Source organism: Montipora foliosa, chromosome 12 (assembly GCF_036669935.1).
Source record: "Montipora foliosa isolate CH-2021 chromosome 12, ASM3666993v2, whole genome shotgun sequence".
Lineage (NCBI taxonomy): Eukaryota > Metazoa > Cnidaria > Anthozoa > Scleractinia > Acroporidae > Montipora > Montipora foliosa.
The window spans coordinates 14,356,474-14,372,742 of NC_090880.1; the positions used below are offsets into that span (position 1 = coordinate 14,356,474).

Below are 16,269 nucleotides of genomic sequence, written 5' to 3' on the forward strand. Positions count from 1 at the left end.
GCTATCCGAGGGATGCGAATGCATTGGTTTATGATTACTTCACTCAGTGATTGGTTCAAAGTTCTCGTGTCACTTTTTCAACCAATCAGAAGTGAAACCAAAACCAGTTGTGGCTCACGCGTGCACATTTTCCCGCGTTTCGAGTCGGCTACGTGTAATTACTTTGAGTTTGATTGGTTTATCGGATTGTCTCCATCCTTTTTGATTGGCTAAAGTAATTACTTTGGTTTTGGTTTTACAACAATCGATTGAAACTCGCTCTAATCCCTTTTTGACAAAGGATGTTTTTGTGTGTTGCAGCTCTGTGGGAACGTCACCTGTGTCTTGCTCAGCTTTACCAGCAGGTCAGACAAGAGTTGCACACCAGTAACGCCAGGCTTGTGGCCATGTTCCAGGCCCGACATGTAATGCATCATCAAACAGGATGCTGTGCAGGGTGACATGGGAGGGAATACTCTGAAACCCTGCTTATGTGTTCCTTATGTTAATTTTGGTTGTCGGGTACAGTGAGCGGAGGATAAATATAGCCATAGTTTGGCTGTGTAATGTACTTTTGTGAGTTACATGTTTCTACTGTAGCTCATTCTGGCTATTCATCGATTGGAAAAGGTCATTCTTTTGTGAAGTTACAGTGGCAAAAGATACGAATGTAACTGTGCAGTCGCTGAGACTGCTGTCAATGAGAATTTCTTTTGCTTTGCATGTATGATGTATCATCATTTGCTAGAAAAAACTGAAAAGACTGAGTTTGGACAACAGATGATATAGTACTACAGACAAAGTATAGTAGCGGCTGCTCCTCTTACAATTTACACCTGACTCTTCCTTGTTTCAAAAATTCCCATGCATGCATTTGTGACTCATCTAACTTCTCAAAAGTAAGTTTTTCCTCAACCAATCAGCCTCCATCAGCAATTAATAAGCATAAAAATATGAAGATTTGCATTTAAGCTCTCCTATAGATTGTTTTCAGCTAATAAAGTACATAATTATACATCTTGGTGGTTTGCATCTGATGTCGCGGCAGCCATGTTTGTGTACAGAACAATTAATGTCTTTTGGGAATTTGACTCTATTATTACCGGTATGCAAGACTTGTGGGGTCATTTTCTATCGTTTTCTACATCAACATGGCCGTCTCATCACGTGGATGCAAACCAAGAATACAGTATCAGAAGTTCATAACCAAGACGTCTTCATCTGCAATGGAATGTGGCCCATCAGTTTATGGTGTGTTCTACTTTTAGAACGGCTACTGCTAGATTTTTGCGGGAGAAAAATGTAGCAGCATTGCTTTTCGCGCATGATCTTGCATTTGGTACGAGCAACACTCGTGCGACTACTTGGTTACGGACCAATCAGGGGCATTGCAGTCATTAGACCCAATCTGATTGGCCATTATTTAGCAGGACCTGTTTGTTCTACATTTAAATAATAGGGACCTTTAGATTGGAGGACGAGGAAGACTACGAATACGAGTTTTCGGTTCTGAGCATGCGCACTTCGAAAAATATCAGTCTCCAAACCTTATGCACATGCTCAGTACGGAAATTTCGTACTTGTAGCCGTCCTCCTCCGATCTAAAGGTCCCTAATACCATAAACTGATAAGCCTTAGGCCAAATGAGAGAGATCAACTTTGTTCTGAGTTATGGACTTCTGACAGTATTCAACCACCATGTATTTTTTAACTGACAAATTTTGTTCCTGTCATTTCATAATCTTTTACTGTATGGATCTACAGCTGCAGTTGCGTGAAAAGTTTTACTGAGTAATGATTATCAAAGAGCTAATAGCTTGATCTAGGGCTGTACTAATGGGTTTTTCTGCTTATATTGTGTAACACAGTCTTCCCCAACTCATATTGCCTTGCCCAGCATCCTTTTTAGTCATACGTGTGTTTGTTTATCTTTTAACTCTCTTAACTTATTTTCTGCACTCTCAACACTTCCACACACTCTTTTGTCTGTATATTGTACAGTACATGTAATGTTCACCAGCACTCTTTTTTTCTCAATGCACCTCACACTTGCACTTGGCACGAGCTGCACATTTTATAAGATAAGGTTAGGAGGGGGAACCACTCGGAAATTATTGGACTACAAGAAAAATGGGTAATAGGCAACTTTCACCATGGCGTCATTTGACTACAAATACCAGAATTCAGTTTGTTTTTCTTTTCTTATTTAAATTTTGTATTCCCAGTGGGGTAAAAATAACAATAGCTTTAATTAGCATGAGACAAGCAAACCCTGAAGGATTCTGGTACTTGTAGTCAAATAACGTCATCATGCAAATGTCCTATTACTCTGCCGGGTTTCCCTGTCTGCTTTTACTAAAACAACCTTTATTAAAATGTGGGGAAAAGTTAAGATTCACTAAATTCCACAGAATGTCTTCGTTGTCATGGTAACTGTAGTTACCGATAATCTTGGCCTCTTTTGATGGACTCTGTTTTCTGAGATTTCGATTCAAATCAAAACACTCGAGACGGAAAGGAAGAAAACTGTATATCAAGCTTCTGTTTGGTTAGTTTGGCTAAGGGTATTAAACATCAACATATATATGTTGCACCCTTTTTCCCCAATGAAAACTAGTGGTAGCTTCCGATAACCGCACTGTAAATGAAATCTGTCAACATTTAAAGAAGGTTATGACGAAAGTGAATGGGATATTTCCTTTGACCAGATGAAATCGACTTTTAACTCATTTTTAAGGTCTAATTGTCATTATTTTTCACAGCTTAGTACCAATTCTGTTCGTGAAGACGTTAAAGAACTTAAACAGCGGCTGGTACAGCGTAGTAGGGCCAAAGTGGACCATGTCGTGAAAGAAAAAGAATCTCTGATGAGCAGATCAGCTGAGCTGAGAGTTACAGTGGAGGAGTTGGAAGGTGCTGTGATGGACTTACAATCAGACAACGAACAAGTTGCGCAAGAAACAAAAGACCGTGTGACTGAGATGGGACGGCAGCAAGACATGGGGGATGATGATGACGACGAGGCACCTGATATTGTTGGGGCTCTGCATGCAGAGAAGGCTGTGTTGGAGAGTACTATTGTTGGGCTCGAACAGAAGGTTCAGGATCTACAGGAGCTGGTAAATGCTCTCCAGAATCAGAAAGAGTGGAGCAATGATATGGAATCTGGTGGGGAGCAACCGAGTCCATCCGGGTCATCAGAGAGTGTGGCAAGCTTCACGGAAAGTACTCAACAGAATGATGAACCGCTCCTAGGCATTTCACCTGAGCGGGAAATAATACAGGAGGCTGCAGTGTCCCTTGAGGTCGAGCCAAAGAGCCTGAGCCAAGAGCTGCAACAACATATCCAGGGACATCAGCCTGAAATATCACAAGAGACTGCAATGTTACTAGAACAGACAAGCGAACTTGGCCAGGAGTTAGAGCAGCAACTGGAGGATTACCAGCGACAAGTACAAGAGTTTGAATTGGTGCAGAGAGATTGGGAAGGAGAAAAAGAAGCGCTAGAGGGCTTGGTGCTGAGCCTTAGACGCCAGGTGAAAGAACTGGAAGGTCTTCCGTATAACAACTCCGAGGATCATCAAGAAATAACACGATTACAACATGAAAACTACGAAATAATGGCAGAGAAAAAACAGATTCTTCAGGCTTGGAAAACTGTAGAGGATGAATTTGTGACTCTGAATATCAGTAAGCCCCTTTCACAAAATGAAACTGAGTTTGACATGGAGCGGGCAGATGTACTGCGAGCTAGTCTGCATGAATGGGCATCATATCACAGGCAGTCCATGATCGATTCCAGTGATAATATCAGTGTGAATGAGGGCTCACAGACCGATGAAGGCTTCCTTTTGTATTTGAAAAAGCTTCAGGAACTGGAAAAAGATAATTCTCTCATGCGAGAACAAACACAACGGCTTATTCAGGAAATAGACGAGAAAACTTCAGAAGTGGCTGATGTTCAAATTGAGCTGGAAGCGAAAAGTGCTGAGGTGCTTTCCATTAGAGATGAAAAACGGGATCTGATGGATATGATAAACGAACGAGATGAGAGGATATGTGAATTGGAGGAAAGTTTCAATGCTCATTTGCTGGATTTGACTGCTTCAAAAGACAACGAAATAAGCTTTTTGCGAACGGGGCAAGAAGATGTAGCAAAACTTCTTGAGGAAAACAGGAAGGAGTGCAGTTTGCTGAAAACGAAAAATGATGAGTTGCTTGGCGTGTTAGGACAAAATCAGCAGACCTGTGAAGAGCTTGGCGAACAAAACAAGAGCTTGGTTATCCAGTTAGCTGAGAGGGAAAGGTATCTTGAAAGCGTGAAACAAGACAAAGGCAATTTGCAAACGTTTCTTAAGGAAAAAGACCACGCTAATAGGTCGCTTTCTGCTGAGAACAATAAACTCTTGATGGAAAGAGAAGTATTACAAAGTTTAGTCGATGAGTACAAAGACAAAGTCAATGCTCAGTCTAATCAAGGCATTGAGATTTCCAAACTAGAGAAGGAAATTGAACAACTAAGTCAGCAGGTTCAAATGAGACAGGAAAGGTGCATAGCCTTGGAATCAATGCAGGCCACTATTTTGCTTGAAAAGGACAACCTTGAGGCTGAGCTGCAAAAAAGCAGTGCAAAGGTGGATAATTTCGCCTCTGAACTCAAAGAAGCGTTTTCCGAGATAGAAATGTTGAAGGTGGAAAAGACCAAGCTCGGTGATGCTGTTGAAAATCATGTTTCGGCCTGCAGAGACTTGGAGAAGAAGTTAGCGGACACCACAATCGAAAAGGAGGAGATCCTGAGCCAGTTGGGAGTTCAGGACTTACAAGTTGATAAACTCGAACTTGACGTAATGGAGAAAGGAGCCCAAGTTGATTTACTGAAGTTGGATATAGGAAAATTGTCTGTGGCACTCAAAGAAAAAGAACAGTTGATCCATACTCAAGTTGTAACGGCTTCAAACCCAGACGATGCTAGCTATCAACGAGTACAGCTCCTGAGATTGTTGGAGGGAAAAGATCAGGAGATAGCTGCTCTAAAGCAAAAAGACGCTTCATTAGTGGAGCTGGTGAATCAAACAGACGACAATTCGCGCAGATCACAGGAGGCTTATGAAAGCAAATTACAACAACTGAAGGAGGATAAGGAGAGGCTGCTATCAGATTTGAGCCTGCGAGAGGAAGAGTTGTTAAATGCGGGTGACAGATTAGAAGCTATGCGCGAGAAGATGCAGGGAAAAGACCAAGCTTCGCAGCTACTGCACACCGAGCATGCGCGACTACTTGCCTTGAATGAGTCACAAGCAAATGAAATGGGTAAACTAAGAGAAAAGGTTTCGTTTCTGCAAAAACTTGTCGAGGAACGTGGTAAGGCAAAATCCGAGGAAGACCAAAGAATGCAAAACGAAAACGCTCAGTTAAGGCGTCAAATGGGTGCACTGCAGGTGGAACACGAAACTTTGTCAGTGCTTATACATGATAAGGACAAACAGATTGCCGCTTTGGCGCAGTTGGGAAGTACAATCACTCCCATTCCCTCCTCTCAAGGGTCTGATGTGCAAGTCAGAATGCTTCAGGACGAAAGAGACTCAGTTTTTAGGGAAAAAGTAGCGAAAGATGAAGAAATTTCTCGACTGCGGGAAGAAATTCTCTTACTGAGTGAAGCTTTACAACAGAAAACTGATTTAGCTACGAGGACATCATCTGAAAATGAGAAGATGAATAGAGAAATGGAAAACATTCAGTCACAACTTAACAGGCTCTCTGCGGACAACATGAATGTGGTTAGGAATGATAACAGAATTAAGGAGTTAGAAGATGAATTATTTTTGTGTAAGAATGTTATACTGAACAAGGAATCAGAAATTAAGCAGATTTTGGACGAAAGTCAGAACGAGAAAAGTCTTATCTTGGTTGAACTTGATGGTGTTAAAAGCGAAAGGGATTATATTTTAGAACAAAAAGAAGTTGAAACGAACGAGCTAAAGAATAAAATTTTACAGCTGGCAAATTTGCTTATTGATTCTGAACATGGGGGAAGTGTTGATGACATTGATAACAACTTTCAAACATTACTTTACAATGTTAAAAACCAAAGAAATAATGCCCTTAGAGAACGAGATAACAAAATCCAATCTTTACGGGAGCAACTTTCGAATGTGACCCTTCTGACGCAAGCCAGAGGAGATCGTGACTCAAGGTTGGAAGAAGTGTTGCGTGACAAAGAGGATTTGCATCGATTATTACTGCAAACACAGAATGAAAAGCAGGATCTGTTACAAGAGAAAGAGTCTATAGTCGCAGATTTGCAAGATCAGATCGTCAGCTTGAGTAAGGCGGTGAGTGAGAAAGATCGTGCATCACAATTGGATCTTCAACATGTAACTCAAGAGAGGGAACGAATTGTGAAGGAATTAGACGAAGCACAAAGGATCAGGGAGGAGATGGACACTGCTAAGTCCCAATGCGAAGCTGAGATAAGCAGATTACAGAGTGAACTGTACCAGATGAGAGGCACATTGTCCCAGGAGCGGGAGACAATTACCAAGCTGCTTGAAGCTGTGGATCAACACAAGGTGGCGGTGGAAGACAAAGACAGGATGGTGAAGGGATTGACGACGGAAAGGGAGCAGTTGGTTAGGACAGGAGAACAGCTTCGCAACAGAGTACAACAGCTACAAGAGGAGTTATCTGTAGCCAGCAATGGACAAAAGATAGCTGAGACCAAAATGGCCCAAGAGTTAGACAGACTCAGGAATCATCTTGTGCAGGTATTTACGCCCGTGTTGAACCCACTTGAGCATAAGCGCTAACTGGAAACGCTAATTGCTCTTAAAAACGTTCCTTTCCATCTTTTCTCATTTGAAAAATATTCCTGCGGAACGAGGAAGAAGTCAAACAAAGAGGAAGTTATCGATAGACAGCTTTTTGTTGAGTCCAGAATAGGCGTGTTCGAAAATGTTGACACTGACCGCGGATATATCAACTTATCCATTGGATAAAGTTATCCATGCAGCCTTTCTACTACTGGGGCTTGGTGACATTTTACGTGTAGGTAATTTTTCAGTGGAAGCAGTATTTGGCTCAAGTGAGTTCAAGAAAAACATTCGAAGTCATTAACTCTGAGTTAGGGAATCAGAATGCTTGTAACAGAAGCAAAGTTAAGTTGAGTTTTATAAAATAATTACAGCCTTAGAGAGAAAAGAAAAATTCCTGTATAGCCAGCATCGATCTGTTGCCATTTTCCGAAGACGCGAATCTAATTTTCGGTCTTACGTGGAGACTATTTTTTCGCCGCCGTTTTAAGGTTTGTTGACGAATACCAACCCCTTTAACACTGGTGACAGCAACCTTCATTGAGGTTGCATAAGCAGCTGTCCTACCGACAGGTGAAAGTCCCCTCGCTGTATGGTAAGAACAAAGCGAGTGTCTTTTAATCTTACGAAAATGTAAAGCCTTCCTCACTCATCTTAACTGGCGCTCTGCAAGGCTTCGCAGCCGTGTGGTTACGGCACCGGACTTGGAACTAGTACTCCCAAAGAGAAAAGCTCACAGCTCTCTCTGTGATTTGAAGCAGAAATCGTTCTGCGCCGGGGTAAAAGAGTAAAGAGTTTGTATTGAAACACGGTCGTATTTAGAATTTAAAGGTTTTTGAGCCGTTTACAAAATGCAACTATTTAAAGTGCCCCTGTGACCAAAAAATCAATTCATATTTTTCTTTGGATTTTAAAACTGTGTTAACAAAACACTAAGTGACCCACGTTTTAAGCCTTGATTTCAAAAAGACACCTCTTTATTTTAACTGTAATTTTCTTATTTAATGGTCTGCCATTACTAACATTATGTTCTTGAGAGAGCTGGATCGAGGAGAAAATGACGTCAAAGGCTCACTAGTTTAAGATTGCAATACGTGTGTACGCCGCAGAATTAATATGCAGCACGGAGGTTTTGGGCTTTCAGACTTTTTAAAAACTCATGCTTTGCATATATAATAAGCTGCTTTCACACGCTGAAATTTTAACTAGTGAGCCTCTGACATCACTTTTCCCTGGATCCAACCGTCTGAGGTCCAATCGGTCAGTTTTGAACGTGAGTAATGGCGGACCGTGAAATCCAAAACTTGCACTCAAAGTAAACGGCCTTTGATAAAAATCAAAGCTCAAAATTTTGCCAGTCAGGTGTTAAGCAAACACACTTTCAAAATCTGAAGGAAAAAAGGAAGTGGTTTTTTTGATCACAGGGGCACTTTAAGTAAACATGACGGCAGAGGCCCAACTGGAAAGTATCCTACCAAACAGACGAATCCAGGTGATGATCGGAGCTGGACCCGAAGCTGGACCCGAAGCTGGACCCCTGATGATCGGAGCTGGACCCGAGCTGGACCCGAAGCCTCTAACCAGAAGCCATGTCACCTCCCCAATCCCACTAATTGGTTCGATGTCTATAAAGAACCAACTTTTGGTTTACCTCCATCCAGCTGAGATTTTTAGATGTTGGTTATTTTAGTGACCTGTTTGTTTCACTGTCCCAGTTAGGCTACTTAGTAAGCATTAGTTATCTCGACAAAGTTAAGCCCTTGAACTTTTAACTTGATCTTTCAGGTTGAAGAAAGTTATACACATGAAGCACTTGAGGCCGAGGAACGTGAAAGGGACCTCAGAGTGAAAATGGCCCAAGTTGAAGAGAAGCTTGTGTCTAGTTCACATTCTATGCTGGATAGAGAGTAAGTGTTCTTCCTTCTTGAGCCAAGTTTTTTCTTATTTAAAAATTTGCCCTTCTCAAGTATGTAAAACCATGTTTTCTGCTACTGATTCGTCAAACACTAAATCGACATTTTCGTTTTCTCAGGGTTCTCGCGCAGTCAAGTTTTCAATTTCCATGCAAACGACTATATGGCGGATCGTAATCTTCCAGTGTTTTTCTTGATCACGCTTTTAACAAGTTCATCAATTGTGGCCGCTTACCACTAATACTCTCCTTTTATTTGTTCTTTTTATTCAGCCGACAAGCCTCTGTGCAGATTGAAAACCTCCAGAAACAACTCCAGGCCTTTGCGACCCAGCGTGACCGCGCAGTCATGGATCTGACCATATATCAAGAGCAGGCGGACCAGTACCAGACTTCTCTTAATAATTTGCAACTTGTTCTGGAACAGTTCCAAAGAGGTAAAGTTGCTTCCAGGCAAGAAAATAATCCCATTTTTGCTAACTGGGAAGCGTCCTAGAAATATTTTGAAATTGTCCCTGCGGAAGTTGTCTTGGCTTGGTTCCGAAAAAAAGCTTTCTCTTCATCTTGAAGGTGTGTAATAGTGGTGTTTCCTCCTCTTCAGCCTTTTTAATTGCGTCTCCTGTCCTGTCATCACATCAGTGTTTTCTGTTGCTCTCAGACTTGTAAGTCTTGCAAAGCGAGTCGCCGGGTTGGTAGTGATCTCAGGAAATTACGGAGAACTGCCTTGCATTTTGCCAGAGGGCGCATACCACTATGTTGGTCGGGCGAACAAGAAATGAAGGCTAAATTGGAAACGCCTTAGATCCATACTAATTCATGTTGGTGTTAACTGACTGCTTGTTTCTATGGTAACCCAGAGCGCGAGGCACAACTAAAAGGAGCTCAGGAGGAAGCACAGAAAGAAGTTGTGAAAGCCTGGGACAAAGTAAAAGAGCTACAACAAAGGGAGAATCACTTCAAGGTGAGTACATAGTTTAGTGGAGATGATATGAAGATAACTTGTTTTGAACATTGTTTAAGTGGTAGGTATGGTCATATTCACGGCGCTAAGAAGCGGAGCTTAAGAAATCCACTTTGACCTTACCTTTTCATGTTTCGAACTTGATTGATTTCTGGTAACCTCAAATTAAGAACAATGTAGCTTTAGAATTGACGAAAAGCTACTATTCAACAAAAAAACTGACTCGAAATTGTTTAAACGTTTTTTTGAGAAATTTCCACGTTCTAGGATTTCCCGGAAATCAAAGAACGTGGAACTTCTAAACCCGAGCTCATATTGTGAATGGTTCTCTATTTTCTTCAATCAGAGCTGCTCTTTCCAGCGACTTTCTACGGTCAAATCCTTGTGGTGAGCTCTCTAGTGCCCGTGTGCACTGACTCAGTTCATTACATTCCTGCTTTCCACCGGCACCTTTGAAAATCTTACAAAAATGTTCTTCTCAGGCTCAGTAAATACTAACCCATGGCCATGCTCGAACACGAGTATCGTTTTCTGTACTGAGCACGCACATTGAGTTTAGAGGTCGACATTTCTTAAGTGCGCGTGTTTAGAGCGGAAACGAAATAGTCGTACTCGATTCCAGTCTAAAATATCTCCTTTGTTGTCAATAAATCCATGGGTTTTTCAGAAACAACTGGAGGCTGCGGCTCGTGTAACGCAAGATGTGGTGAATATTCGAAACGAACTCAAGGAAAAAGAAGAAGAGCTTTTAAAACACAAAGAAGAAGGTTTGCGGCTGTTTTTTGTTTTTGTTTGCTATAATAGTTTTACTTTTACGTAACGTAACTCTTGCTTTAACGTCACAATTTTTTTGCAATCTGAACTCTATCGTTGCCTTACCCTGGGTGCCAGAGAAATCTTTGTTCACGGACGGAAAGAATGCTCAGTCTCGACATTTCGAATTACTAAGCGTTCTCTCCGACATTGAAAAAAAAAATCCTCTGGCACCCAGGGGATCGAGAAATCGAATACCCGGATTACTCTCGAAATGTTTACTGACGCCTTTCTTTCGGAACTATGCAATATTAGTAGATGGCATCATTGTTCAGAATTCTTAGTGTGCTTTGTATATTAACAGAAACCCATAAGGGTTGAAACGTGTAACGGCCCCTTGTGTGCTGGGAAACAAGCTTCTGAATATTCAATTTGCTAAGTACCTTATTTGGAACAAGAGGAGAGAAACATTCAACCAATCAGTTCGCAAGAACACCGTGACGCAATACCACCAATGTTCTCGCACGAAGTTAACTGGAGCGAGGGGTTTCCAAATATGGTACTTAGCACTGAATATTCGGAAGCTGTGAACGCGCGTTACACGTTTCAACCCTTACGGGTTTCTGATATTAAACAATTATTCACCGAAGTGGAGGTGAATATTGGTGGATAGGTAAACATCCACTCCTTTCCCCGACACTGTTTTAGTATGTACCGCATAAGTTGAATCATCAGCCGAGTTTATCGAAAAAATTTGCTCCTCTGCAATGGAAGCGAAATGGGAAGCCATTTTGTTTTTCTCTGTTTGCTCAGAGGTGAATAGTACTTGCCATTCACTTCCGCGCTAGCCAGTCAGAATGCACGGACAGCACTATTCACTAAATTTGTATATATTTGTTTTTGTTATGATATCTCTGCAGTGGCTCGTTTGGATGAGGAATTACGCGTCAGTCAAGAGCGTATTAACAGCCTCAACAGTTTGTCAAACAGCAAAGTGGAAAAGTGAGATTAGGAGTTTTTGTCTTATGGTATAGACCGATGGATAAATGGCGGTCAAAAAAAATGTTCTTTTATGTGCTAAGTAGACTCACTAGCCTCGTTTGCATAGACACTAATACAAAAGAAATGTTGCTTGAGAGCGAGGCTAGTGAGTCTAATTAGCACATAAACAAAAGAACACATCTTTGGCCGCCATTTATACATTCGGTCTGTTGACAAATAATGTGGCTTAAGGCGGTTGTGGCCATTTCAAGTGATTCTTATTAAATGGATTGACTCTACAACAGTTTCAGTTAACGCAATGTTATTGTACCACATGAAACATCAATTATTGCTGAACAGGATGCGTTTATTATTATGACGTAGTAGGTCACCATAGCAACAGGAAGACCAACTGAAAAGACCATATTTTGTTCTCAAATGCTCAAACGCTCTTATTTACAAACAAACATGGTGACCCCCAATTTTTATTGCTGGAAAGTGATCTGCAGGCCAAAATGAAACTCTCTGTAAAGTTAAAGAAAATCCGCTTCCGTCTGAGAATTTTTTTACCTTTTTTGGCAATGAGTTTAAAGGAAACTCACTTTCCAGCGATTAAAAATTGGTGTTACCGAGTTCAAGTTGTTTTTGAGATATAATCATTTTGAAGAGATCCATATTTGGAATCGTCCGGTTGTCCCAGATGACTCGTACGGACGATTGAAACTACTTACTCCAGTTGGCCTTTGGGCGAGGAAAACTTTGATCAATTTTTATTGATTTATTTATTTACTTATTTATTTATAAACTTTGCCTCTAGACAGGGTATCTCCACAGAGCAAAGCTCCACTACGAAGATCCTATGCATGTATTTGCCAAATTTTCGATGTTATGTACAATGTACTTTCGTGCTGATCACTTGTCGTACATGTGGAGCTTATTGAATGCAAAGAATGTCTGTAATGAAAACGTAATTTGGGGACCATCTTTGATGTCGGGGTATTTTCCAGGAAAGCATTGCAGGGTCACTTTTCTTATTATTGACTGCTAGTACTCTTGGTGAAACCGCGTTCCCTCGCAAAACATGACGTGTGACTTGTTTGGAGGGCGTTCGGAAAGGAAAAAGAAAAAAACGCAAATGTTAAGGTTACATAAAGTTGAACCACGGATCGATTCAACTGGAAACATTCTCGTTTAATACCCTCTCGCAGCTTAGCTTTTATTAAAAACAGCTATTCTTACGTTCTGAACTTGCTGTTGTCTACAGATCTCTGGTGAAAAACATGCTGTTGTCTTATTTTAATACCCCCGAAAATAAACGCACTGAAGTGGTGCGAGTTGTTGGAGCTTTGCTTGGCTTCACACACGAAGAACTGGAAAAGGTAAGGCTTTAATTGTAGTGGCAAAAACTATTTAAGGAGTACAGGCGCTTATTCAGCGGGGAGAGGGGTTTGGGAGGGGGGGGGGAGGACATGGCGTGACGGTTGGGACGACGATAAGGCCGGGTTTTGGGGGACGATTATGGTGCTTACGTAGCCTACGAACAGGCTTTCTCTGCGTGCCCTGCGAAAACTGTTTATTGTTTACCATGTAGTCTTCTTTTAGGTCATTCCGACACTTTGTGACTGTTTGTCGTACGACAGCGTAAACGTGTCTGGATCCTCCCCTCCCAGCTATGTTGAGGATCAGTTCTTGGGCGCAACTTTCAGTGGCAATTTAAGGACCGATTTACACGGCACTATTTTTGTCGCATGCGACAAGCTTACGATAGGCCCACGACATGACTTAACGATTGTCGTGTACGTCAGAAAAATGTAGCATTTTAAAACATGTTTTAAAACGCTGCTACAATCATGTGTCATGCTGTAGGTCTGTCGTAAGATTGTCGCATGCGACAAAAATCGTACCGCGTAAATCGGCCCTAATACATCAACTTTCAAAGACGTAGAAAATATGTGAGTCCCCGTGAGACAGAAACGGCTTGGGACAGCAAAGGCACTGTTGGCTGAGTAGATTATCCTCTTCCTCTTTCTCCTCATCCCTACAACTCCTTTTCCTTCCTGTCTTCATAAGAGGGAGGGCTTTAGCAACGGCAACGCAAGCGAAAACATTACCTGAAAATAAACTTATATGCGCTGTCGTAACAATTTTGCGGTTTTTATTCCATCTTGCTTGCGTTGGATGATGATGATGACGAAATAACATTCATCTTGATTGGAAGGTGCGCCATTAAAAGAATAACGTATTAAAGTTTGTTTGGTAAGGTTATTGCCAAAACCTTGAATTTGTTTATTCCACGTTGTTGGTTTTTTAGTGGAGAGGAGGTGAAATTAAGGATGTACTAAAATACATGCTGTTTGCGTGCTGCAAATTCTTTTGCTTTTGTTTTATGTTAATTAGACCTACTGTCCTCGTTTTGAAACAAATATTCTTTTGAAATTTGCATGTCGTAGCGAGGCTAGTAGGGCTTATTAGCATTAAAACAAAAGAATAATCTATTTGGCCGCCATTATGAAAGAGGTCTATTGTCCCACAAGATGGTAGTCTACTGTGGCTGCAAGCCAGCAGTCGGCAAGACTGGGCTTAGTCACTCTCGAGTGATTCAAACACGACTTAAAAGAGGTTCCTCGTTGTGTTTGTATGAGCCATTCGTAACCACTTTCCGTGGTATTTAGTTTGACCATGGTGAGTTTTGATCTCTCCCAGGTGGGCACTGGATCGTCGGCTCCAAAAGGATCCTGGATTTCTACTATTATTCCGTTTGGTCACAGCGCTCCAAAGACACCGACCAAAACAACAGCTTCAGGAGAAAAGGTAATGTGCGACACGATAAAAGATTTATCGAGTTACTGCTGCAAACCAGTCGACTCTGTTGCGCATGACTTCTGGGGGATGCCATGGGTGGAGACCATATGGAACACGGACGAATCACTTTGGATTCACTGTTTTAATACTCCGTTCTTAGAGAGGTTGTATTCATCCAAATCAGTGTGATCTGGCTCAATTTGTTGCCCTGACATGGTTTTTCTGTCAACTCTTTCGTTGTTCAAGTTAATAATAACCGCTTTATGAAATCTCCAGGTCAAGTGCAAATCAAATGTTTGGTCATTTTTTTCCACAACAGAGGATAACCTGAGTGGCGGTTTGGCGACTGACACTACACTAATCACTGAATGAACTCTACAAAGATGACAATGACTTCCGCTCATGTTGTCGAAACGTCGGTCAATGACACCCAAGACAGTCCTTCTTAGGACTAGACTCTCCCGGATGATCGTACTTCCCTTAATTATGATATTTTATTATTCTCTCATCCAGTCCTCGTTATTCTGAAAGCTTGAGTTTCAAAATAGACTGTTTTGGGGGAGTAAATCATTATGGTGATATTTCTGTAAGAGATTCACTGAAAAGATGATGTTTCGAAACTAAGTTATCTCTTTGTCATTGATCAGGAGGAAACGAGTTGCTCAGTTCTTGGTGCACATTTTTCTGAGATTGTTTACGCTTTTAAAAGTCACCCCACTCTTTTCGTTCAGGGCGTTTTTTTCAAGGTGAATTAACTAAAGTTACTTGTGACTTATTTTCAGACATTTTCAGAGTTGTTCGTGAGTTTTCTTGAGAGCGAGTCAGAAGTCCGTCTGTCTGGCAATGGGAGAAAACAAGCTGTGAACCTTAGCAACCCTCTCCTAACAGGCGCTGCTGCTCATCATGTGATACAGTCTGCGGGCCGGCCTATTGCTACTTCAACTCCCGTGGGAACTCCTGCGAGGAACAATATCCCTCCCCTACCTACATCTGCTATTGCAAGACCATTCACAGGACCAGTGTCGGGTGTGAATGCAGTGACAAGGTGCGTCTGATGTTTAACCGCTGTGAGATTGCGAAATGGACTTGAAAAGCTCTGTTCCCAATAAATAGCCTTTTATAGCTGACTAAGGGTGGTAGGACATGGAAGTTTGTTGTATTCTTTAAATATTTCGTCGTCTTCAATTAAAAGCGTCATTAGTATCAGCGTCATCATCGTCACTATCATAATTTTATTTCACAATAAGTCACCTTTTGGAAAAGGTCTTCCCAACAGACGTGTAACACTGTAGAATTGTAAGCGAACAAAATGTCAAAAGTTAAGAAACGAATAAACAATTTAAAATCAATATTGGTCTTGTGACAGATAAGAAAATGTTTTTATTACCGTTATTACAAGTGGATATGATGCGTGGTACTTCTTATTTTTTACCTTGATCCGCGTATTTTTCCTTGTTTTGCAGACCAAATCTTTCTGGCACGAATGGGAACCCATTGCTCGTGGGCTCACTAACTCCGGTTCAGGATCTGCCAGCTCTTAGCAGCTCCAACTCATTACGAACCTTACTTGAAGGAAACACGTGACAGGGTATCTGAAGTTAGCTCCTGTGGAAAACGGAATCCGTCACCGATGCCTCAGCGCCCCTTCGACACATCACATCCTGCCCAGAGTGGCTGCGGAAAGGCGGTGGCGTCGAGTTTCCTGCGAGTGGAACCTGAATGAATTTTTCATACCGACGGCTCTCTTAAACAAATCAAGGGACTTTTATGACACGAACTTGTTTTATCAGAGACAGATCAAGGCGATTTGAATTGTTTTTAAACCATTGTTCAATGAACTGAGATTTGCTACTATTTATTGAAACACCATAAAAATACAACGTGGGACAGGGACTTGAGGTCTTTCATGTACCAAGCTCCTGATTTACCTCGAATTTGGTTTCGCAGTGTAGGGGAATGCTGAGACATAACAGGCCCAAGATCTCGGGTTTCTTAACTTACGACACAGGGGTCGTTTCCGCAAAACGCCAGAATGGCGATAACATAGAACGGTGCTGTAAGAAAATTCAGTT

At 41.5% G+C, this 16,269-nt stretch overlaps 1 protein-coding gene across 2 annotated transcripts in view; it reads left to right on the forward strand.

Annotated features, from left to right (window-relative positions):
• LOC137980220 (thyroid receptor-interacting protein 11-like) overlaps window positions 1-16,269 on the forward strand; it is a 24,501-nt gene that overhangs the window by 8,204 nt on the left and 28 nt on the right. Inside the window, exons 7-17 of one of the 2 annotated variants that reach the window (XM_068827611.1) lie at window positions 301-404; window positions 2,742-6,743; window positions 8,574-8,695; window positions 8,974-9,137; window positions 9,558-9,661; window positions 10,329-10,428; window positions 11,335-11,416; window positions 12,660-12,774; window positions 14,099-14,206; window positions 14,980-15,242; window positions 15,661-16,269. The exon at window positions 15,661-16,269 is cut by the window's right edge and continues 28 nt beyond it. In XM_068827611.1, the coding sequence (XP_068683712.1) occupies window positions 301-404; window positions 2,742-6,743; window positions 8,574-8,695; window positions 8,974-9,137; window positions 9,558-9,661; window positions 10,329-10,428; window positions 11,335-11,416; window positions 12,660-12,774; window positions 14,099-14,206; window positions 14,980-15,242; window positions 15,661-15,781 (5,285 nt within the window). In that variant the 3' untranslated portion in view covers window positions 15,782-16,269. The remainder of the gene's footprint in view (window positions 1-300; window positions 405-2,741; window positions 6,744-8,573; window positions 8,696-8,973; window positions 9,138-9,557; window positions 9,662-10,328; window positions 10,429-11,334; window positions 11,417-12,659; window positions 12,775-14,098; window positions 14,207-14,979; window positions 15,243-15,660) is intronic. The other variant, XM_068827612.1, reaches the window with a different exon arrangement.